This window comes from Zootermopsis nevadensis, unplaced genomic scaffold, assembly GCF_977971745.1.
Source record: "Zootermopsis nevadensis isolate Lab colony 2312 unplaced genomic scaffold, Znev_1.0 Znev_ptg000010l, whole genome shotgun sequence".
Taxonomy (NCBI): Eukaryota; Metazoa; Arthropoda; class Insecta; order Blattodea; family Termopsidae; genus Zootermopsis; species Zootermopsis nevadensis.
In genome coordinates this window covers 2,743,417-2,769,638 of record NW_028259142.1, presented here as the reverse complement: position 1 = coordinate 2,769,638, position 26,222 = coordinate 2,743,417, and the positions used below count along the sequence as shown (strand labels likewise).

Below are 26,222 nucleotides of genomic sequence, written 5' to 3'. Positions count from 1 at the left end.
TTCTGCACGGGCTTAAAACGCTGGCAGCGACTCGCGGGCGATCAGTCAACTCGCGACAATTGCCAGGGAATGGAGCGCCTTCTCGCGTGGACAATACTTCTCGGCGCTCTGCTACCAGGTAAACACAGACGTCGTCGTCGTCGTGGTCAGTTCCGAAGCCACGTTTCTTGCTCCAAAGTACAACAATTTTTACAAAAACTCGTTTCTATAAAGTACACAAGGTCTTTATCTTGCTCGATAGTGCAAACAACCTCGCGAAAAGTCAATTAAGACGATTTTAAAAACGCTTTTCTTGATACGTTTAGTCGAAAAATAAAAGTGAGTGGTCATACCCTTGTTAAAAGCCTCTTCTATCAGGTAAGTTAAAAGTGTTCCTGACTCATAATAAGGAAAGTTTACGAATACTGAACACTTTTATCTAGTGTCATTCTTTTAGGCTTACGTGACTCAGTGGTCAACCCACGAGTCACGTTTCCATTTTTGTTTCTGGACAGAAGAATTTTTTTTTTAAAAAGTCCTGGCAATCACGTATAATTTTCTTACACTTCATACAAAAGAACGGGAGTTCGAAACTTCGTTACACTCACCAGACACTCTTAAATACGCGGCCAGTTTTTGTACGCCGCCTACAAGCCATTCTATTCAACAACCCACAAACCAACCACATAAAAAGTACAGTAAAGACTTAAAATTACAAAAAGCAAACCACTTACAAGTTCATTACAGGTTAGGTTAGGTTAATTAATCATTCTACGACTGCATGTGTGCTCAAACGGAAATGGTTATTGCCAAACGTCATCGCATCAGATTTATAACAAAAAAAACCCCATAAAGTAAACTTGATGATAACTAAACATCATTTAAAATTATTAATTTCAACTGGATTTTCTCACACGCCTTGGGGGTGGGACCAGCTCTGAGCTGCAATGCGTCACTTACGGTCCGCTGCAGTGTAAATACGACGTTAAACATTTATCTAACAGCGAATATTTTATGAGGATATGGGTTCGAAACTTGGTTCTGTCCTTTTTTGCAAGACTTTACGACAGTGTTATGAACAAAAAATAACTTGAGATTTAAGGTTCTCACGGAGACGAATTATGAAGATGGCTGTCTTCTCACAGACCACAGGGCGAAACATCACAGAAGACAGCCACCTTCGAAGATAAAGAAAGGTTCCGTTTATATTTTGTAACATCCAAAATATATTTTTATCGTTATCTCTGACACCAAAATTCACGACGTTAAAGAACACATTAAGTTAGCGGAATTTTGACGATCTTGAAATTAAGAATTGTTTATCCTCCGGTCGATTTCACACGTAAAACATAAATATTAATAAATAAATATATTTAGATATAAAGCCTTATTCTTAAGTATTATTTTACATGGGCTTCTGGATACAAGAATAAAATATCTGTCTGTCAGGAGCCTTAAAAATCCAGAACTAGAAAGTAATGCTTTATTTAACGTCAATGTCGAATGATAGGTTGACTGATAAATACTGAATTTGGAAGGATACTGAAGAAATCGATCATGGGATGTAATTTAATGTACCATCTCGGCATTTAATCTGGGAGGACTGAGGAAAATCACAAAAAAAAATGCCTCAAGTCAGGATAGAAAGTTTTGAAGCGGGGACTCAGGGATGGCAAATTACTAGGTCGTGACGTTGGAGGTATTACCATTAAGAGTGGTTTTCAGCAGAAATAACTGTACGGAACTCAGCCCAGCCCTTCTTGAGAGGTTAATCCCCAATCTTTTATGAAACCCACTTCCAGTTTCCGAAGCTAAATACACAGATAACGAATGTGTTCTTGAAGGGGGCGGTGACAAGTGAATAATGATTGCGCGCCGCTTTTCAGTAATCATGTGTTTACAATAAAACGGAAATACCTTTGTAGCTTTGGTGGGAAAACGTCTTCGAAGGCGTACATTTGAAATGAATCGAAACATAATATGAACGAATCAATCTGAGCTAAGTTTATCAAATCTAAAACTTCTTGACGATGGTGAAGAGTCGATTGAATAAAAATTTTCTCGGATATTATCCATCGTCTAGTAAATATAAAACGTAAAACGACGTTTCGGAGATGGGACTCTATCTCCGTCTTCAGGTTCCTACACAGTTGGGCCCACTAGATAGAGCTAATCCCTATCTCCGGACTTTTTCCTTGGATATTATCCATCGTCTAGTAAATATAAAACGTAAAACGACGTTTCGGAGATGGGACTCTATCTCCGTCTTCAGGTTCCTACACAGTTGGGCCCACTAGATAGAGCTAATCCCTATCTCCGGAGATAGGGATTAGCTCTATCTGTGTAGGAACCTGAAGACGGAGATAGAGTCCCATCTCCGAAACGTCGCTCTATCTAGTGGGCCCAACTGTGTAGGAACCTGAAGACGGAGATAGAGTCCCATCTCCGAAACGTCGCTCTATCTAGTGGGCCCAACTGTGTAGGAACCTGAAGACGGAGATAGAGCCCCATCTCCGAAACGTCGTTTTACGTTTTATATTTACTAGACGATGGATAATATACAAAAAAATTTTTATTCAACTGAGCTAAGTTCACTATACAGAAAGAAGACTTTCAGTGAAACAAATTTTCAAAATGGTGATTCGCGAGTTATTTAACAGCAATCAATCTGCTGTTTTGATCATTCAGTGTCGAATGGTTGTTTAATACAGACTATTCAGATTAAATCGCTGCTTGTCGATGTCTAAGTTAGAAACAAAAATGTAAACTTGGAATAATTTAACCTGGATTTAGACAATATAAATTCCTCCACGCCAGGTGTAAAAGATTATACTCGTTCCTGAGTAAAGTGTGATTAACGCGAAAGGACGCAAGTTGGAGGAAACGATAAAAAAAAAAAAAACTCAGAAAAATTTTCAGTCGGGACGAGCGGTCCTCAGGCCAAGGCTATAGCATATTAACACCTGGTTACGATATAGTAATAAGCAGTTTATCTCGGCGGCAATTATGTGTGAAGACGCGAACTGGTTCCGGTCAGGGATAAGCCTTCGTCAGCAAAGTTGCGGTCGTTCTTGGAAGGGGAACGCCCACTTACCACATCCGTGATCCAAAACCGGTAGCCGACGCATATCGTGATAAACAAAAGACTAATCGATGGGGGGCTCAAGTTAACGTGGACATCCGATCAGCTCGTAATTAATTACTTTCACGTGCGAGATCATAAGGTACGATAACGGGGATCGAAGTGGGATCAACGCTCCTCACACACACACACATCTAATTCTATAGAGAAGGTACATCTTCAAAAGTTGTCAGTCGCTCAGCCAGTCAATAAATCGCAGAAATCCAAAAATTTCTTTACCGCGTACATAAAAGCCCGAGACTGGATCATGTCCTGAGGCAAATGAATCCAGTTCAACATCGTCACAACATATTTTTTTTTCCTAAAGATCTATTTTCATTTAACTGTAGATCTCGCAGGTGGTATTTTTTTTTTCCTATAGGCTTATTAAGTAAAATTTTACGTGCATTTCTAACTTCTCCGTGACTTGGAATCCAGCTACGCCAAACTAGCGAGTTAAAAGTTTTAGTTTAGCGTTGCCAAATTTGACTCAGATACTATCTAACTATAGCTTTAATCCACAGAAATTTAGACGAACGCCAAATACAGACACTAATATCACATTCAGTGTCTGAGGTACAAATGGACGGGGGAAAAATTTTTGCAGGAGTTGAAGGACCGAGGCGTGAAGCCGACTTAGTCACCTTCACGTAACAGCAGTCTAGAAAGCGTGGAGCTTTACCTCCAGAATCCCTACACGCCGGAGCAAATAGTACACTCACGACGTCCTTCGTGATGGACGAAATAATGAGATAAGGGGGGAAAAACCAGCTCTCAGGAAACCGCAGACACATGGCGGCGTCACGTGACAGCTGCTGGCAATTTAAAATTACGCGAAGAAAAACAGTGGAATGCCGACAGCTTTCATCAGCAGAATTAATCGTATCACACTAGGCCTAGGCCAGCTTCCACGCGTCGCTGGAGATGAGACGCGTTTATGAGCAGAGAAACCTACTAATCTTTCCGACAGTGTTCCGTTTAAAGACAAAGAAAATAATATTCATGAGATGATAATGTTGCGTCATATTGTGATGATTATAATTGTTTAATTTTAACCGTCTAATCACAATAAAATATTTTAATTAAATATTAAAATATTATTACTACAATTAACATTTAATATTTAAAATATATTAAAATGATGCTCTTTCTATCGAAATGTTCGATTTACAATTAGAGCATCATCTTTTTCACGACATGTTTCGGTTTTCAATGAACCATCTTCATTGAAAATATTACATTTGAATTTATATCGATTGTACACCTGAAGATGGTTTATTGAAAACCGAAACATGTCGTGAAAAAGATGATGCTCTAATTGTAAATCGAACATTTCGATAGAAAGAGCATCATTTTAATATATTTTAAATATTTTAAATATTAAATGTTAATTGTAGTAATAATATTTTAATATTTAATTAAAATATTTTATTGTGATTAGACGGTTAAAATTAAACAATAACAACGAGAATAATATTACAGAGCGACATTTTGGAACAAAACTAGTCTTCCCTGTTACCTTAAGCAAAGCTCTAACAACCTTTCGGGTGGACATTCTGCTTCCATCTTCATGGTTTAGGATGACATGAAGACTGACCTGATCCTCCACATGTCTACGCGACCCATCAACTTCCTAGACGTCCCCCATTTCAGTCCTGAAGATGGAGGCAACATGTTCCTAAAACACTCGTCTACAACCACAAGACCACTAAGCGCAATAGCTCAGATCTACGCAGGAACATTATAATTATTTAAAAATTTGGTGATTTAAGGCCTATATTAAATGAAAAATCACAGATTGGAAGTAAATATCGCGCCGCACTGAAGGGGGCTTTTGGGGTCTATGGCCCCAATGTGCCCTTTGTGGGGGGGGGGGACGCCAGATGCAGGCTGCAAAGATTTCCCTGCATATCGACGTAAAATAAAAAAAACGTAAGACGCACAACCAGACAGCTATTTCATCACACGTGTGATAACCATTCCTCTCCATTTTTGTGTAAACTGAGATATAATGTTTGTGGCATCTGTGTCATCTGCCACAGATTAGTGATGGATCGTCAGAGACTGACTGTTTTGTCAACTGCTTATCACTCTAGTATACAAATGATATGCAGCATGTCAGCTACTCTCAATCGAAAGATCGATTTTTTTAACACGTCTCTAGTGTCCTAGAGGTTAAAACGTCTTTACCACAGCCGCGTCAACCAAGGATAACGGCGGGACCCCGGACAGAGGGCGCACTGAAGTATCAATTTGAACACGATGACGTATTTTATGATAGCACCGCCGTGTGAGGTCCCTCCGTTCAGCGCTGTTCGTCTCGAGTGAATCACCTCCCTCTAGACATGCTGGTATGTGCTGGCTTGTTCCACTGCAAGCGGCTACACGCGTTAAATGATTTAACAACAGTGCTATGTTCTTCCGCCTGAGTTGGGGCTTACTACGTCTGTATTATCAAATCGCACCGAATGGTCGAGGGCGAGGGGTGACGAGGAAACCGCTGAGACGTTTCTGGACAAAAATCATGACAAAGTGTGTGACGACACATTTGAAACTGAACAACGAGTTCTACGAATATAAAATGCTTGATTTAATTTTAATGCTTCCATCTGTACAACGATACTTGACGACAAAAATATATAATTCTGTCACTGAGTGAATGCGTAAATCCCGGATTATCAATCATTTTCAGACTTGAAGTCACAATTCATATGATGAAGCCAACAGGTTCAAATATTACTTAATAATTTTATTTAAGCCATAAAATTTTTAGCACGAGTAATCTTTCGATATCAGTTGTAATTTGTGTTGCAATTCGCATGTCCGTCTCTTGATTACAGATAGTTAACGCTAAATACTGATTACATTAACAAATACTGTTTTCTGATATAAGGTAGCCCCACCATACAGAACTGACAACAGCACTTCATTCTTACGCCCAAGCTGGGACTTCCTACGTCATACGCAGAAGTGGAAACTGGTCATTATACAAAGTATACGCGAGCCGGACAAAATACGTCAGCTAGATAACTGGTCTGCGGGCCGAGAGTTGAACCAGAGAGCTCCCGTTTACGAAGCAGGAGTTCACCATTGGACTGTGACGTAGGGTTTTGTCCCACGTGCACGGTTGGTTGAGTAGAGCGAACTCCAGAACGCGTAGGTTAGGTTTCGAACCGGCAGTGCTACAACCTTATCAGAAACAAACATGCGAACTACAATAAATTTATAATGCCGCTCACCGCGGCATTGGCAGTCCTGCTTCGTACCCGGGATCGAGTCTCAGTTCACGTGACGTCTTTAATTGATGCAAAGTTGGTAGCTTCAAAGGCTTCGCTTTCAATTCCAGATTCATAATTTCCAACATCTTATAATGTGACGCAATTGATTAAGCATCATCAAACAAATAGCTCTATAGAGCAGAGCACTAGTTGAGATGATAACAGTAGCCCGGCTCGTTAAGAAAATCAAGGTTCATGACCGTGTTCACAAAAGCCTGCCACTGGATCCCATCCAGAAGTACACGAATCCATTTCGCCCCCTCATATTTCGATTCAGTAAGCCGCGTTTTAGGATTACCTTCCCATGTACGCCTAGGCCTCCAAAGTGTCTCTTCCTTTCATGTTTTCCGACGAACACTTCATATACAGAGTGTCCCAGAAACATACTTACATCATAATATGGAATATTAACTTTGTGTGCAAACATGTTTCTGGGACACTCTGTATATTTATAATCTCTTCTATCAGTGGCATATACACCGCCACGGTGGTCTAGCGGTTAGAACGCTGGCCTTGTAATCCTGGGGTCTCGGGTTCGATTCCCGGCGGTGCCCGAATTTATAACTTGTGTTGGCCAAGGCCGCGGTCTAGGCAACACGGAGTTTTCCTCCGTGGCATCCCAACAATTACTCCATTCACACACAGAAGAAGGCAATGGCAAACCACTTCTGGATCATCTGCCAAGAACGTATATGAACAGGTCCCAGTCCGAGAAAAGGATGGAAGGATCCTGTTCATATGGACCTGTCGTCAGACAGAACACTAAATAAATAAATCACCACACATTCGGTCCAAAATCCCTTAACAGCAAATTATCACCAACACCTATTATTCAGACAGATAAACTAAGGCGACACTATAATCAAACGAAAAGAGGTTACGATCAGCTGAGACAAAAACGCCATTGTTTGTCAACAGCAAATAAAACGTAGCTCGTACTGTGTGTCACAACAGAACAACGCACTTTCTCTTACACTGAAGGCCCTTATTGAGGCGTTAATGTCTCTTAGCCTAGGCCGAGGTCAAAATCGTGCCGAAAGTGGAGCTTCATAACCACTACGCCATCCTTTCATCTGTACACGACGTGCAGGCAGATAAAAACAGGCTGTCTTCTGGGTTGTAGCGCCGTGAAATCTGGTAGAACATTACCGACGTTTCACAGGTCCTTGCTGCCTCCATCATCAGGGCGATGACTTCTGCCATAACCCATAAGACAGCCATCTTTGTAGTCCCCGCCGTGAAAACCTCAAATCGTATTAAAAATTACGAATATTGTTTACGAAAGATAAGACGTGTCCTTTTCTTGGCTGTAACGAGCGAATGAGCAATTTCTTAAAAAAAAAAATCGCGGCCCACCTGAAACGTCGCGGCACACAGGTTGGTTTAAAATAATAATAAAAGTGAGATCGCTTAATAGGAATAATCATGAAACGTGGTAATTTATCGACAAAGCTTAAGGGTAATAAACCACTTGGGAAACAGTCGTAGATGGGAGGATAATATTAAAAAGAGTATTACTGATATAGGATAATGGTGTCGAATGTTTCCATAAAAGATGGGGAACGTCGTGATTATTTATTAACGATTCGGGAAAAAAGATCTGAATTGTCATAGGAAGGGGGAGAAAACATGATATAGTAAATCCTGCTCGGTATGAAACCTGGATTAAATGAAATTTTGTTTTTATAAGACGCACTGAAGATGGAGGCAGTATGTTCCTCTGAAACATTGGTATCTATCTAAATGCCCGCAAGGCCTTAGATCCCAAAAGGCAATCGTCGGAAAAAAAGTTTTTGATTTCTTATTTCGAAAATCAGTCAATTCAACGCCGATCTTCCTACAGGCTTCTCGGCAAATTTGTAATAGACGAAGACTCTGAAAGCATGGTCTCTTTTCTTACAAAGGACAGCCGGCACTTAAAATTTCTGACTTGTGGATGTGAGTCCCCTAACATGGTGTAACTAAGATAGACCAGAAAATCGAGTTCCTGGCCGGTAGAACGTTGTCATGACAACTGACAACAAAACAGCAGTCTCACAAGGTCCCACGCGTAATAAAATAGAAACCAGTTGCAGAGTGTGTGTACTTCGTACAGAAAAACTTGACACATGTTAACTTGTGGGAACGAACCAAGACATTTAATATTTTCAAAGCGACGTGATTTCAATACAGAAAGTGAAAAGTCTTCTTTGTGGATTTCCGAGTCTCTCTTGTATTGGTTGTTTACAGTGTCAAATGAATTGGACTATTTTAAATTTTAAACCTTATAAAACTCGGCGTACGAGATCATGGGTTCTAATTCCATCTGGGGCACGAACCCGTGTCCTCGTTATTCTGTTCTGTGCTGTCCTATGTAGATACAGGCCTTGCGACGGGCTGATCACTTTTCAGTCCGTACCGCAAAGAAAACACAGCACTTTACCATTACAAAGATCAACTGGTTAACGCTGTTTAAGAAAATGATCGCTGTTTACACTGAGAATCACGCGAAACTCATAGATACAGTGCGTAGGCATCTAAATAATATTTAAAGATTCAGTCCGTACCGCGAAGAAAACACAACACTTTACCATTACAAAGATGAACTAGTTAACGCTGGTTAAGGTAATAATCGTTGTTTACACTTTTACCATACGAGACCCATAAATTACGAGCAGCAATGGTTGCATTTCGCTCTTCGTTTATTCTAGTTTATAGACAGGCCTGCCAACTGTTGAGTAACCACAACAAAATGGAAAATACGCTACTTACATAACCTCTTCATTGTGGCTGGTAATTTCTGTTGAGAAACAATCTGCCATTTCATGGCATAATCGAGTGACATCGCTGATGTAGGCAATTTGGGAAAATATTTCATATAGAAACATTCATTTTTTGCCCTTGAAGTAGCAGGAATTATGTAAACTACCGTAAAGCAGTTCATGACGCACACTTCTCTTCCTCAGAATCAAACTGACACATCCATTACGTGTGAGAACATTGCTCAATCACTAACAAAAATATCAAAGTGACTGGTTAGAAACGTTCCCATTGTAGCGCCGTGTAGTCTGGTAGAACATCGACCTGATGATGGCAGCAAAAAGGACCTCTGAAACGCTAGTAAACTTCTACCACACTACACGGCGCTAGAGCCCAGATGACAGCCATCTTCCTCTGACTCAGAGTGCCAAATCAGTGGACGACCATGGTGAAACTTCAAACAAAAAAGACACCCAGAGCAGGTTTGTCCACCTGTAACGACCTAGGTTTATATTCTGATGAACCTCGTTCGAATTTCGGGCGTCAGGGGCCAGTTTTACTCTTTGATATGCGTCACGGACACCGTCAGACCTTAAACCTGAGAACTGGAACTGGCCGACCTGTCAGGCGACCGTGGTTTGAATCCGGCCAGTCACGATCAGCGTTTTATCCGTGTTTTTAATCTAGAGGCAATTTCTTATGACCAACAGTCTTGACCGCATTACGCCTCAAACACTCACTGCGCATGCTCCAATTTCCTCGATTTTGAAATTATACGATACACTGACGGCGCACTCTACGTGACAGGCTTCCTGTTTCCCCTGATACATGCTCAGCTCTTCAGGAATTCCCCTGGGATTTTTTTTATTATTATTATTATTATTATTAGTGTTCTGTCTGGCGACAGGTCCATATGAACAGGATCCTTCCATCCTTTTCTCGGACTGGGACCTGTTCATATACGTTCTTGGCAGATGATCCAGAAGTGGTTTGCCATTACCTTCTTCTGTGTGTGAATGGAGTAATTGTTGGGATGCCACGGAGGAAAACTCCGTGTTGCCTAGACCATGGCCTTGCCCAACACAAGTTATAAATTCGGGCACCGCCGGGAATCGAACCCGAGACTCCAGGATTACAAGGCCAGCGTTCTAACCGCTAGACCAAAACATTGTTGGGAATACCGTTTTGATAGTGACCAGTTACTTGAACATACGCGGAATAAAACGATAAAATTAAGATGAATTTTCCGCAGACCAGACACTTCAACAGACCGCAAGGTTTTCCCAAAATCCTTTAAAAACTAAACTAACATTAAATAACTCTGCATTCTGCCCACAGTGCACTGACGTGTTCCGTATAATTCTCGGATTATACCGATTATTTCCTTAACCAGCGTTTGGATCACCCTGTATAATGACCATTATTAAATCACATAATATTAAAATGACGAAATAAACTATTATAGGCACATGTTCGATTACAACGAGTCCTCATATCGTAAATAAATAGTCCTCCCCTATTTTTAAAACGATTAGCGTAGAGGAACGCCCTGTGAATGTCTGCAGTGTTCCCACCTTAACACAGCCGCTATGATGCTCGCAATGCTATTCGTGGGTTCGTTGTTTCAGACGGTTGTCTGGTGTTCGTCCGAGCCGAAGATAAGACGGGACACAATTTCGGGTACGACGGAGAAACTGGTACGTATTCCTATTGAACCAAATGTCTCGTTTTTCCACACAAACGTAGTTTATATAATTCTGGATTTAGAACGAGTCTGTGACTATACCGCGTGTGCCACAGGTCCCTCACATTGGGCGAAGGATTACCAGACGTGCGCCGGAAAGTTTCAGTCCCCGATTGACATAGAGGAACATCTGGTGACGCAGGTTCGACTCCCACCTTTGACCTTTGATGCCTTCGACAGCGAGCCAACCACCAGCACGCTAACCAACAATGGACATACCGGTGAGAGAAACCACGTATGTGGTGGGGACACGTGTCTTGCACGTGTTTGGGATTCTGAAGTCTGCTACATGTTCCACTCATCCTACGTGATTTGATGAACCTGACGATATGTAAAGTTTTTTTCCAAATTATGAAGGTCATTGTCCAAACACCGTCAGTGTATGTTCACCACTTAGGGTGAGAGACCCCAAAATATTCTGGTCAGTACCCTGTTCTCAAGGACCATTAGGGGAAAAGACCCGTGAACTGGATCCCACCTGAACAGTTCGTAAGTTGAAATTGCGAAAAATTTGACGTTAAGAATTTAAGAACATGACGTCAGGACGCCATCTTTGTAATAAATAACATCGCCTTCCAAAGATACCTGTCAGTCCACGCGTCGCACTTTCTGCCTGAAGAAGATATTTCGGGGAAGACAACTGAATAAGAACGCGACAGCTACGACGGACAATCCTCTCAGGTCCACGAACTTCCACCGTGAGGGTACCGTACAAAAACATCGCCGAAAGCCCTGTGAGGTCTCTTTGATGTACAGTGCGTCCAAACTCGTCTGTAACTCCCATATCCTCATTTCTTCACCATCTTTGTGTATTAAGTTACCAATTACGTCCTAGATGCTCTCTAGTCATGACTTGCGCTGAGAGCACGGCTCTTGGTAATTCAGGGGATCGCTTCCGAGCTCATGTCACCGTGACGTAATTTGGCCAAAATTTATCTGTCAGATGGACGTCAGACATATTACAGCCTGCGCCACAATTTGGGTTACAGAGCGGTTGGCATCATAAGTTTACAGCAAGACTCTGAGACCCACCACGACCCATATTAATAATAACAGCGAATATAATTCTCTTAACCCATACTCTGCTGCTGTCATAGAAAAGCATTTTCGTTCTTTTACTTATTTCAAAACGCTAGATTGACTTTCACGTTGCGCCAACAGACTGAAATAAAAATTGCCCAACAAATTTTCATGTTGTACTTCTAACCCCCGAATTTATAAGAAATTAATTTAGTAACTTTTGAAAATAAACATGCGGGCGGGCGGACAGAAATTTTTCAATAATAATTAGGATGGTATCAGCTAAAAGATGACAGTTTAATTAGCATTAAAATAATCTATTCTTTTTATAATTTGCAAAATCTTACATAATTAATAACAGACCGCTAATTATAGGTTATACATTATTTTAATTCGTATTGTGAAATAATTACAGGAACCTGATCTAAGATAACATAAGATGAAAATGATTTGTCTTCTGGGTTGTTCCACCGTGCAGTCTGGTTGAAAGTTTCAGAGGTCCCTGATGATGGATGTAACAAGTATCTCTGAAACGTCAGTAAACGTCTACCAGGCGCAACACCCCAGAAGACAGCCACATTCGGATTCACCGCCGTGAGGACGTGAAATCTAATCTAATGCGTTAGTTTAACTATCTCCGTACAAGGATGACGCAAACTTTACACGTGTGGAGCAAAGCTGTAGGCTCTATACTATGTCAGGTGTTCCGACCTGTCGCACACGTGACGGGTCGCGATATACGAGTATCAATATCGATAATACCTGCCACGAAAAAGTTTATGGAAGTCAGAAAAAATAAAAACCCGTCCCACTGCTACTTTTCCACTGACTTGTACGTAGTACAAGCCTTGAAAGCAAACCGAGTCTCAGTGGTTAAAAGCGTTGTTCCATACCTTTCAGTGCGGATGCAAGTTCGTTCCACGGGGCCGATCGCAAAATTATATTTGATGATCTATTATGGATCATTATGTCTCCCATTAGAACATGAAGCGGCCTTGACACAACATTTCAGCAGATTCCACTGTAACAATTACGATAATATATTGTTAGGATGCGATGATACGAGATCCTGTTCATATTAAACTGAGCAGGAATGTTCGAAATTTTAAATTTTTAATTTGAGTTTCAATTTAAAATTCGTATAATTGCGTATACTTAACATACACGAGGCATCTCCACTAAAAATGAAATCTGAACACACATCCGCCCGTAACAGACTCCCCCAGCCTCCTCCATGACACTCGAATCAAGGTCATCCTAGTTGCTAGGCCGCTGTTCAGTGCATTTGCGCCAAACTTACGCACAAGCGCACGTGTGTCCCTTCTCAGCCATTACATCGCATCACACTCGTTTGCTGGTGCCAGTGAATCATCTAGCAACGCCGAATAAGGCAAAGAAACGTGGACTGGTAACAAAATTTTAGGACAGAGCCACCGAACGACAAAACAGATGAAATTACAGCCTTAAAATGGGATACAGTACTTCAAATAGTTTCGAAATTTTGTGCAGTTAGATTTGCGTTTTAAATAGAACACCCTGTATTTTGCAAGTTATGTTCGCAACAAGTTTCTAGGTACAGTTTGTTCTTCGTATGACTCTTCGATTTGGAGCTTCACCTACGGTGACCTATTGGGGGGGGGGGGAGCCCACCGCTGGCCTAAACGTACAATTTACATTTCCTAAGAAAGAAGGAACAGAAATACCTGGAGAGTTTTGAAATGTGGTGTTGGAGAAGAATAGAGAAGATCAGGTGGACGGATCGAGTGACCAGCGAAGAAGTATTGAGGAGAGTCAACGAGCAAAGAAGCATTCTGCAGGCGATTACACGAAGGAAAGCTAACTGGCTGGGACATATTATGAGAAGGAATGGATTAATGAGTGATATCACCGAAGGCCAGGTTGAAGGAAAGCGAGGACTGGGAAGAAGATGGATACAGCTAACCGACGATCTTAAACAAGGAAATAAGATGACGTTCCAGGAATTAAAGCGAGAAGCCGAGAATAGGGACAACTGGAGAGCTCTTTTTGGGCAGAGCAATGGACCTGTCGTAAGACAGAACACTTAATAATAATAATAATAATAAGATTCTTGTACGGATGTACGAACCAGGAGGAAGGAGCCAGGATTTATAATCTGAACACGTTTACTATTCGCTGCCAATAAACAATGGTCGGAAGGCGGAGCCTTGATGAATAAACAGAACTAACACGTGCTTCTTGTGTGTTATCGGGAAGCTTGAGAGATGGCTACGTGGTTGTGGTTCCGAAGGATGACGCCGAGTTTATGTAACGAGAATGTATATATATCAACAGACCCCGAGATTAAGAACAGATGTAGCTGATCTCTACAATGAAAAAGTATAAGTTAATCTGGGCTAACCTTTTCAATGTTTTGATCTGGCGTAGAAACGGTTATTAATCGACTTTCTTTTTAAAAACAAAAGTCGACGTCAGAAATTCGCGCAGGCGCCATATTAGCACTTTTAAACGCAACAAAACACATGACCTGCAGAGGGCTTATAATTTCGGGTCGCACATATTCATTTGGCAGTGGTTTATCAGTTATATTCAAACGTAAAAATAAATTCAAACGTTGAATGGCAAACATTCGACAAGAAATATCACGCAATAAATTCTTTTTATGATATTACCATATAACATTTAAGCAACACGCATTGAATGAAGCTAAATTAGTCCCACCTCAGACGTTCGCAAGGCCCCAATGCTCATATAACGACCTTCATGAAAACTGATAGACTGTTCAAAATGTCTTACTGGGTGCACACTGGCATAATCATACACCAACGCGACATAAAACAGGGAAAACCTAACAAAATTAACACCGAAACATGACTAACCTGAACACTGATAAAGTTTCTCCTCGTTTTCCTCGTAATCCCTTCGTTTCCAAACGTTCCAGCGTTAAAATAAAACCACGTTTCTGACTTTTGAAGTTCTCACTGCGGTTTGAATACCGATATGTATCTTCTGGGTTCCGACACCGCGTGTACTTGTAGGTAGATACCGTTTCGGAGGGGCATACTGCTTCCATCTTCAGGGCCGAAGACAATAACGTCTTCGTATAAGTTACTGTCCTACTTTTGGTTGCAAAATATGAGCATTTCTTTGAACTACGCTGTTCTCATATTCAGACGATATTTGAACTCGGTATGTGTGCATAATTATTATTATTATCAGTGTTCTGTCTGAGGACAGGTCCATATGAACAGGATCCTTCCATCCTTTTCTCGGACTGGGACCTGTTCATATACGTTCTTGGCAGATGATCCAGAAGTGGTTTGCCATTGCCTTCTTCTATGTGTGAATGGAGTAATTGTTGGGATGCCACGGAGGAAAACTCCGTGTTGCCTAGACCACGGCCTTGCCCAAGACAAGTTATAAATTCGGGCACCGCCGGGAATCGAACCCGAGACCCCAGGATTACAAGGCCAGCGTTCTAACCGCTAGACCACCGTGGCGGCATGTGTGCATTAATAATTAAAAATATGTATACTTTTCGCGCCTTTATATGTTATGATGTGTTAGCGGCGAAGATAAATGTATAATAATTTTTTGTGAAGAGAAGAGTCCACTACAGGCTCAGACTAACGTAGGATCATTACAGAATTTTCATAAACGGTACACAAACTAGTATAACCTTGCCCCAGATCGATCTTCGGGGTAGAGAAAAAGTTTTATGTCGATAAAAAACAATATCCAGCAAAGTCACGGTCTCTCATGTCAGCCTAAACTGTCATGGAACAGGTAATTAATGGGAGGATAATACAGGGTGTATCATTTAAGACGCAACTCAACAAAAATCACATAAGACATCAGAAGCAGGTCTGCCTCCGTGTTAACAGAATCTCCCAAAATGTCCCGTGACACTCGAGTTAAAGGAAATAGTTTGCTGCTGTTCGTGAAGCATTTTACTGACGAAGTAGATAATAACATAACACGTTTCAAACGGAATACTCCTTATTAACAAAAGCCTGGTGCGAGGTCACGGAATGAACTAAGTTATTGTTCAATTACAAGATTTTTTTCCGTTTCGAAACAGCAAACATTTTCTGTGACATCTGAAATATGAACTGCTGTGGTGCCTTCTTGCACTATGAATGAGTCAGACAGACAGACAGACACAGATTACTTTTCCCACAAACTTCACATGACAAATTTCAAAACACGTAACAATTTGGCGTCGAGAAAACCTAGCTAGCGCATGTAATCGGCCTTGTGTTCTCGTAACATTTCAGTCATGCTACAAATGAACATGTCCCAGCGAGCGTCTGTTTCTGGAGGACCTCTCAAGGGGAATTATTTGTTCACACAGTTGCATTTCCACTGGGGAAGCAACGACTCTATGGGGAGTGAGGACACGATCAATAACCACACGTAAGTAATTGAATAGAGATTCATTTTAATAATATCCATCCAGATGACTGTCTGGGGACTCACTAATGGCCCCTAGGTTAAAAATAATGGAACTTCCTAGATATTTATGAAATTTTAATTTTAATTGTTCCGTTGACCAGTAACTGTCTTTAAGGGACATGGTAGGGTCACATGCACTCATGACCGCAATCGAGGGCTTGAGCCAATGTCAGTAGCCTTGGCTACGCTTCAGTTATCGACATCGTCAGTAACTCAACCTATACGGCGTCAAATGATGAATGAAACTGTCGGTGGCAGGTGAAGGTAAGTAACCTCAGAGCTTAGAGGGATGAACAACCACTAATTCAAAAGTTAACGTCACCCACATGTCTGCAAAAAAAAACCTGACGCTGTGAAATTACACTGTTCTGGATTACTGTAATGATGACCGCCATGAGAACGTAAAATCTCTTACATCATAATGAGTTTTTAAGTGTTAAATACTAATTACACTTCACATATCTAGGTCAAAACAATATCCCACTGTATTACCATTCACAAAACTAGAAAACAATACATAAAAACAAAAGAATATATTCTCATACATGGCAGCAACATGGGTTACCAACCCTACCAAAAAAAAGTCACTGCCATGTTAACCTATAACAGGTTTTTTTTTTCCTTGTATGAGGATTACATTAGCTCCTTAACGAGTGGTCGTATATGCTTCCATTACTCACGATTTTAATCAGAAGAAAAATCATTTATAAAATCACATACCATAATGCATTTTTCTCACTTACGTGATCTTTGAAGTAACGTCATATTTCTCACAACACCTCTTATTGAAGGGGAGTCATATTTACTCACATGTATTTTGAATGGAAAAATTCTGAATTTTAAGACAGCTGTCTTCTGGGTTGTAGCGCAATGTAGTCTGGTAGAAGTTTACCAGCATTTCCGAGGTCCATCATCGGGGGGGAATGACCTCTACCAAATTAAGTGGCACTCCAGCCCAGAAGACAGCCAATGTTTGTACACGATGACGTGAGAACCACAGATTCTGAATATGTTTACAAAGTCTTTGATTAAAGTGTCCTCTGTCTCTTTCATTGCGCAGTCTCCATTGAATTTACTAGCCTGAACTGCAGAAATGAGAAAACTTTAAAATATCACGCTGTTTCAAAAACTTTCATAGCCTACAAGCTGTAGGATTTAGGTGATCGAGCCAGGATAAGCCAATGGCTACTTTAAAAAAGTAAAAATAATTCTTATTCTTCTGTGTACGAGTACAGCTGCTATGAAATCTGTGAAACAGAAGCCACGTGCAGAGGTACCAACCAAACACTTTGTGGTGAATGAATTAAATCCCCGTTTTTTGTCAGGTTTCCCCTGGAGCTACACATCGTCATGTACAAAAAGGATTACGGGACTTTCGACAATGCCACGCGCTACAAAGATGGCCTCGCTGTACTTGCCGTCTTCTACGAGGTGAGACCAACAGTGAACCACACGACATGATTTTGTTTTGGTACATCCTAGGCAATGGCGATTGACGCATAACAAGCAAACAAACAAACTAGCAAAATTAACTCCACAGTGATCTTCCTTCGTCAATTTATAGTTATTCCGGTAAAGCTGTACCCGCGTCACTTAAGCATCTAACGATGTAGACATGCGGAAGAATGAAGGCACACCTCCCTGCTTTTTTAACCAATCAAAAATTATCTGCTTTACGGAACCTAATTTTTTTATCACTAGACACTCCTACGTCAGTTGTATCCTAATTCTCTAATACATATTTTAATATTATCCTTCCATGTACACCAATTTTCCCAAGTGGTCTTTTATCCTAGGGTATTCCATCTGAAAGTTTATATGCATTTATTGTCTCTGCTACATACGCTACGGCTTCCTTAGTGTGCAGTATTCATAATAACTCATCACGCCCTGATGATGGAGGCAGTAAACTCCTTTGAAATTTCAATCACTGTTTACCAGACTGCACAGTAACACATCCCAGAAGTCAACCACTTTCGTACGATTGCTGTCAAAAACACGAATGAGCGGTTTGTCGTCTGCAAATTTTCTGTGGTCGCAACTTACTCAGTGTCACTTAGTTTATTATAAGTAATTATTTTAGTATAATTCATTATACTGACCTCGCCTTCTGCCTGCAGATCTACGATACAGAGAACGAAGCGTACTCGGAGATCGTTCAGATGCTGCCGTTAGTGACAATGCCAAGTTCGCAATGCCACCTCAAGAAGCCGATCATACTGTCCTCGCTGCTACCCACGACGAAGCACCTCTACTTCACGTACAATGGGTCACTCACCACGCCTCCGTGTCTGGAGGTCGTCACGTGGATCGAGTTCAAACAGGCCATCCTACTGTCTCATCACCAGGTCAGTAACCACGTTGATTCACTGTGGTACGAGGCATCCACGTGCTACCAGCAGATGCCATAAGTGAAAAAGAAAACATCAAATCATTCACGAGAAGCCTCACACATATGAATTCAACATAAAAACTGTTTCTGTGCAGTATCAAAGGAACAGTCAATGTTTTTTCTTTGCTCTGGTTAATCTTGCTGTGAAAAGAAAAGTAATTGGCAATGAAAAAATTAATATGAAGATTTGGCGAGGGTAAAATAAAACCTCCTCCAAGTTGGGGGTTGGTCGCAAGGCTAACAACCTCGCACCATAAAAAGAAAGATGTTTCGAGACCTCGATCAAAGCCTCGGACATACGGACCTAACAGAGGACCGGATGGAAGAGGAGGATTGAGGAGGCCGTGGACCGAATACGGACCGGAGAGCCATAGAAGAAAAAGAAAATAAAACCTAATTTTGTGCACATGCGATGCCTGTGAACAGAGAAGACAAGCAGACAAAAAAATGTAAAAATACTCAAAGGCAAGAAGTATGTAAAAGTAGAAAGGTTCACCTTACGAAACGAAGTAAACTAAAGCTGTCGTGCTACACGTCATGGAGGCACATGCGGTTAGGTTAGTCGTCAGTGTCATGCCCTGGCTGTGCTGGGGAAAGGACCCTGGTATCCATTGGGTGGGAGGGTAGTGAACCCCAGAGCTGGTCCGGATGCAGAGGCTAGAAGAAAAATCCTTTGCCCCTTCCGGGGATCAAACCCCAATCATTCAGTCAGACTGACTTACTGGCTCGCCTACCTCGGCTCCTATTATAAAACAAACGAATTGTGCGACAAAACAAGACAGACTTTCCATTTTATTACTGACTAAATTTATGATGCAAGGTAATGAAGTGCCATCCGCCACAATAATCCAGGAAAATGCTGCATGAAATTAGTTAAACATAATTTAATATCTGTACAAATAGAAAGACTTTTTTATTTAGCGTGAAGAACTGAACCGGCAGTATGAGATCAATTTTTTTTTTTCCATTTCAGGTTGAAGCATTCCGCAAACTGAAGTCAACAGAAGGTTCACTGACACACAACTTTCGTCCGGTCCAGCCCCTCAGTGGCCGACCCGTTTGGTTCAATGTGGCCGATGACACGAGGCATCAAAATGCAGCCGGTCCTCTTACGATAAATTACGGCCTTGTGACATTCCTCGTGCTACTGCTAACAGCGCCACAACGATGAAAAAGTTACTAGAACGAGATGGTTTTGTATGGAAGACCGAGAGAGTATTTACAAAACAGTTAATCTGATGACATCACTCGAGGGCAGTGAGAACCAAAACGCTCATTTCAAATGTCCATAAAGTAACTATTTATTCTGATCTCTCCGTCTAACTTTTTACTGGTTTCGTAGAAGTTCCCCTGGGATACGTCACCAATCAGGCAGTGTAACTTGCATGTGGGAGGTACCCAGTTTAAAGCAATGGCTATCCTTAGGCATTTCATGGTTTTCCTCAGTCCCTCTAAGATAATGCTTGAAATAAACCGTGACTACATTCTTTCCAATCCTTTTCATTTCACTGTACATAATCATTTTCCCGCCTCATTTGACACTGAACTTTTTCGGTTTAAAGAATATAATTAGATATCTAAACACAAACGTGTATCTCGTAACACTGAAAGGAGCAAATCAAATAGGGTAAAATTTCTTAACCTCTGCTAATAAAAGTATGAAAGTTCTTACATTTCTCAAAATTAAAAGAATTTGTTTAGTAGTTGTATGACGTGAAGGGGAACAACAGTAGACAGCTGACTGCCTGAAAGACTACTCTGGTTAGTCACCGCAAAGAATAAAGATTCTTAGGTATGGCTTCATATACATGTGGCAACAGTGTCTTGTATGATGTATGTGTAATTTAGCATTACAATTAAGGCAATGATAACAATTAAATCCCATTTAATAACCCTATTACCATACGGTCATATCGAAAATATCTCACGTCTTTAAAAAAAAAAGGATGTATCAGTGGATGCACAGCATCACATCAGATCTGTAAATGTGCAAGAAATAAATGTATTGCATTTATTTTCTGATTCTTGATTTGAGACAACATCCCAGGTCAAATCTGTACGTAGTCTCAAAATTCGCTTGAACATCTAATTTGCAGGGAAAAGGAAGAATTGTTCCACTTTGTAAGATGATCAATCTGTGTGCAAATATTTATCCAATAAGAAATATTAAGTGTTTAATTTTAAAACAATTCCCTTCATTACAGGCTGAAGCTCTTAACGCATGTTTCTTTTGATATTTCCGACAGTTCTAACAACTTCACAGGAAAACACGATGTTACTGACGCTGCGACGAGGGAAAACAGATGAAAGCTGTAGCGTACTAGATGAAAAGTCATACAAAATTGACAATCTTGCTTACATGGCATTTCCATACCACAAAATTGAGGCATGGACAAAATAACGTCGAGAACATCACAAACATACATCGTGAAAAACGGTAAACCCGAGAACACCTCGGCACTGAATATATTTCATTTCAATGTTCCCATCACACACTTAGTTGTCTTGTAAAGTTAAAAGTTTGTTAAAACAACAAAATTATTTGCTTTTCTTTGATTTCTTTGTTACTGGTGGCTTCTTGGCTTTCAGTTTTGAAATTATGATGAAGATAGATAAAACTGTGAATCCCACTGATCCAAACCCAATCTTCCATATCCACGGACTGTCCCGCAAGTAGTCCACTATCATCTGCAGGAAATCATCACTGTAACAGAAACACATGACAGTATTTTGAGGAGGAGGGGGTGGGGGGGAAACCACCAAACCCTAACTACCAACAGTTGAGGACACAAGGGAAGAGACCACTCGTATGCCCGTGACTGGGTATACACATAAAAAATGTGTTCACATGGTCCCTCACCGTTACTATAAAAGAACGTATTTGTTTTTGTGAATACAATATTTTGAACTTGACACCGTAACTGCAGATTCACTAAATCATCTGACATATATAATACCAAACTGGAAATACGAAAAACCATTCACTTACAATGGACTCTTCGGGGCGGAAACAGTTTCTTTCCGAGCATTTTTGTACCAGTCAGTCACGAAAGAGGTGAAAGCCGTAACATCGTACTTGTGGATGTTGTAACGGTACATGGATCCTTGGCGAAAACTAAAACAACGCCAAACAATACACTCAAACACAACCAGCAATTTTTCAAATAATTAATGTCTTATATAATAAGAGAGGTGAAGGGTGGTCGATGGTTGTTGAGGTGTCAGATACAGCAGGAATGAAAATGGGAACTAATTATTTTACCATCAACACGGAAACGAGGAATATCATTTGGAAAATGTCGTTTTACTAAAGAAGTATAGTTTGTCGATGACAAGAAATTCTGTAGAATCTTCCAAAGTCAATCATACAGAAATGTGCATGATAAAACTGAAGATAAAGACGACTGTCTACAAATTATGAAGATCCTCATTATGAAATTATCGCCAGCTTCCTGTTACTTCCTCCCTCTTGTGTCCGAATATCCTAAGCACCCCGTTCTTAATTGTTGTTTAATTTCATCATTTAGTGCGATCAACCAACTTTCGCACCGACACAAACAAAAGATAAAAATACAGTTTTGTATATTTTAATCTTTACATAAAAGACATAGGATTCTGAATTGAATTATAGCAATATCAGAATTTAATCTGCTCTTTACCTTTTTTTTCCAACATACTGTAATTATCAAACTCTGCCACGTGTTTAAAGGAATTACTACCTGCCTATATATTATTATTCTTAGAATAGCACAAGGGGAGTGTACGTTATCAAATTTTCATAAAACAAGATTAATGTAGTTGGATTACGAAGCAAGTCTGGATAACAAATTAAACAACTTCATAAGTCTTTGGAATATTTTTACTGTATTTGTGGTAGATCATAGACAACAGGGGGATGGGATCAGGTAAGAAACCTATTTTATAAATAAATAATTATCCCTCCTGGCCTGCTGACAACATGTAAAAGAAAAAAATGAAGCCGACAAGACATTCAATTAAAATTTTCCATCAGTACAGCGCACTGGGCTGCATGACTAGTCTGGAAAACACATAAAGTGATACAGTATAAGACAAACTCACAAGATGAAGGCAGGCACTTCCCAGATTCCAAAACGTCGTGCAGTCACGGCTCCCGTTGTCTGTTTGTTCACTCTAGCAACGTTGAGACGTGTTCTGAGTTTAGCACCCACTGCTTCCCAACGAGCCTGTAGCCGCTGGCACTCAGTACAGTCTGTACTGTAACTATAAACACAGAACCAATAGTGCTTATCAAGCGGTATCGGAATCAAGGGTTTAATACCACTAGAACAAATGCATCTAATTCAAACCAATTTACATCTTCACAGCTTACTTTTCTAAGTTTTAATTCTTTTTTATCATCAACATTATAATATACTTTAATATTACCCTCTTAATATGAGCCGGGATAGCTCAGTCAGTATAGTGACTAGCTACGGACTGGACGACCGAGGTTCGATCCCCGACGGGGGCAGAGGATTTTTCCTCTAGCCTCTGCGTCCAGACCGGCTCTGGGGCCCACCCAGCCTCCTCTACAATGGGTACCGGGGTCCTTTCCAGGGGGTAAAGCCGGCCGGGGCGTGATGTTGACCACTCACCCCCATCTAGTGCCGAGGTCAAGGAAGAGAGGAGCTATACCTCCTCTCCCCCCAAGCGCCTACATGGCGTATAGTGGGACAAACTTTACTTTACTTTTATTACCCTCTTAATTATGCTTAAGGTTTTTAAAGTGGTACCTAAGATGAGGTTTCTTGCTCTCTGGGATATATCCCACTCATCTCTTCCTCCATGATTTAATTGTTTCAACCTTTACTGAACATATGCCGCAGCAGCTGGCCATGTGTTTTGGTAGCACACAGCTAAACCACTTAACGTCAGGGTTACGTCCAACTGGAAGTCTCATAGTATGAGGGTTTAAACCCCCTATTCTTGTAGAATAAGGCTGGGGCCACACGACCGGACAAAGGACGTACTTTGTACGGTCGTGCGGCCCCAGCCTAAAAGTTAAAAGCAGCAGGAAAAAAGTATAAATTAAGAAACTCTGAAATCTGATGTCTTATTGTCTGTTCCTTCGTTTACTTTTCAGAACTTCACTCTCATATACAATCAATCTGTATGAGTACAGGTCCTAATCCACCTTCTCAGTTCACATCACAGTCCCTGCAGGGGTTTTGAGAACTTAATATAAATATGCATAACGGTAATCAACTTACAACATCACGAACCAATCTCCAGTTGTGGCTCCACTAGACGCCTGAGTCAGGTGTTCAAAGTTGTCGTCGGAGAGCTCTCGAACTGTGGGTTCCTTGTTTTCAGTAAATGTGTGAAAAATCAGCTCATCATTCACAGGTCCTGTTGAGACCAAACCAAATTTGAAAAGGAGGGGGAAAAAAAGAAGACGGCAAAATAATGTGCATGAATTTAATGAACACATTTTTTCAATTTTTCGATATCACAAAGAAGTTCCATGAAATTTGGTATGAACTATGTCAGAGGAGGCCACTCCAACATCATAAACGTCCCTGTGAAAATGGAGGCAATTTACTCCCCCCAAAACACTAGTAACCACATACAAGACTGCATGGCGCCACAACCCAGAAGACCATAATCAGTCCACATGAAATATCAAAGATCTTTTCTAATTGAATATGTTAACAACATACACCATGTTTACCATCATAAAGTAATGGAACACCATGACGAAAGAAAACAAGAGCTGGTTCCTTGTTTGGGTTGTAAAGTCGAACCAACTGACTATTGACTGCTTTTACCACCCAAGCATTGAGAGTGTCCACCACGTCTTCTCGTAAATGAATCAATTCATTTTCAAAATCATCACACTGGTCACAGTCCTTCTTGGCTGTAAAACAAGAGCACTTAAATTAGTTATACTGTCCTCAATTCTAACGTCTAGGATACAAAAGTGAAGCTCTACCTAATTCCGCCAAACAATTTTAGCCTGTGGTGTGTGACAACTAGCTCGAAATATGCATTTAAATGGAAAAGATAATTAATGCAAGAAAACAGAAAACTTCCTGTTGGAAATAAAAAAGAATTTACAATGAAATGGAGGGTAAAGAATACCAAGACAGAAAATGCCAAATGAAATGAAATTAAGTAAATGAAGTGAAATTCATCAGTTCCATATCATGTCTGTGGTATTTGGACATATTTAATTTAAATGCTTATACAAAAGTCAATATTCACACATGTCAACATGTTTCCCCACAGAATTTATATATCTGCTATAGCAGTATTAAAAATAACATTTAATTGAAATTTAAAATTACACTTTCCGCAATATTCAGGCGTTCTAAGTTTAAATCCAAATCTGGTGACAGCCCATCTACAGATTTTTCTCAGTCTCTCCATTAAGTTCTCACAGAGCAGACATCCACATTATGACTAACAAACATTAATATTGACTATATGAAGACTATTAGCAGTCTAGTATAATGTCCTGATAGCAACATCAGCTGCATGCTGCTTAGAAATAGTGTTTTCAACATCACCACATGGTCAAAATGTCAACTAGCATGGAATGGGCAAGGAGCTGGTCATGTGCAGGTCATAAAGGTTAACAGATGCATTTTACACCCCATTTGCTTATTATGATTACCGTTAAAGCCAGTAACTCAATTAAACAAAATTCGCTGACAGTATAAGTGAGGTTAGATGTTCTGTTCCACATGCGCAAGTAATACTAACAGCATTGCCACTGTAATCACAAGACATCTGATATCCACCGTATGTTACTAACCACTGACGTACACCTCGTGTTTAACTTGATTTGTTTATATTTCTAGAATCAATTCGAACATAATTACTGTTTAAAACACAAGAATATGATTTTGCATATCTAATGCACTCAGTTACTTACTGAACAGAACGATAACATATTTCTCATTCTTAAACAGACTTAAAAGTTCATCATCTGTTACAACTTCCAAAGACGCCGACTCGACGCTTTTCATGGACATAAACAGCAATGATATAATTACGATTAAATTCATTTTCATCAAACGTCGCATGGTCAACCGTACAACCTGTCATTCCAAGTTTCAACTACACATTGCCGCCAACTGTGCAAATCAGCACGATTAATTTTCCTATTAAATTTGATGATAAAAAAGCGTAAAATAGATTTCTTTCATATATGAACAGTATTTATATTTCCAGCGTTGTGTATATATAGTAATTTAACTCGAATTCTTTTTAAAGAAGTCTTCGAATATGCTGTGTTATTGCACATATAAAATATTAATGAGCTCAATAGTACTATTGCCAATATTATAAACTACGTTCGAGAGAAACAACGCTATAAATATGCCAACACGCAGCATTAAATATGGTCATTCAATTTACGATGATAAATACATAAGACTTATGTATATATCTTTTGAAAACATTTCACCCATCATTGACCAAAACTAAGAATAGCATGAATTAGTCTAATATCTGTCAACAACCCTGCTTAAAGAATATATATTCATACTG

General features: G+C 40.3%; 2 protein-coding genes across 2 annotated transcripts; one reads left to right on the top strand and one right to left on the bottom strand.

Moving 5' to 3' along the window:
• On the top strand, positions 1-20,721 carry LOC110829548 (carbonic anhydrase 7). Its single transcript, XM_022063364.2, has 7 exons — positions 1-118; positions 10,746-10,814; positions 10,918-11,082; positions 16,138-16,276; positions 17,641-17,746; positions 18,436-18,663; positions 19,681-20,721. The coding sequence occupies exons 1-7, from the start codon at positions 70-72 to the stop codon at positions 19,876-19,878; spliced, it is 954 nt and encodes a 317-aa protein (XP_021919056.2). The 5' UTR covers positions 1-69; the 3' UTR covers positions 19,879-20,721.
• A 134-nt stretch (positions 20,722-20,855) lies between these two features.
• Positions 20,856-25,804, bottom strand: LOC110829549 (uncharacterized). The gene is made up of 6 exons (XM_022063365.2): positions 25,606-25,804; positions 24,400-24,585; positions 23,939-24,077; positions 22,788-22,949; positions 21,697-21,822; positions 20,856-21,411 (listed from the first exon to the last, which is right to left on the bottom strand). Exons 1-6 carry the CDS (start codon positions 25,754-25,756, stop codon positions 21,246-21,248), a joined length of 930 nt encoding a protein of 309 aa, XP_021919057.1. The 5' UTR covers positions 25,757-25,804; the 3' UTR covers positions 20,856-21,245.
• Between the last annotated feature and the right edge of the window lie 418 nt (positions 25,805-26,222).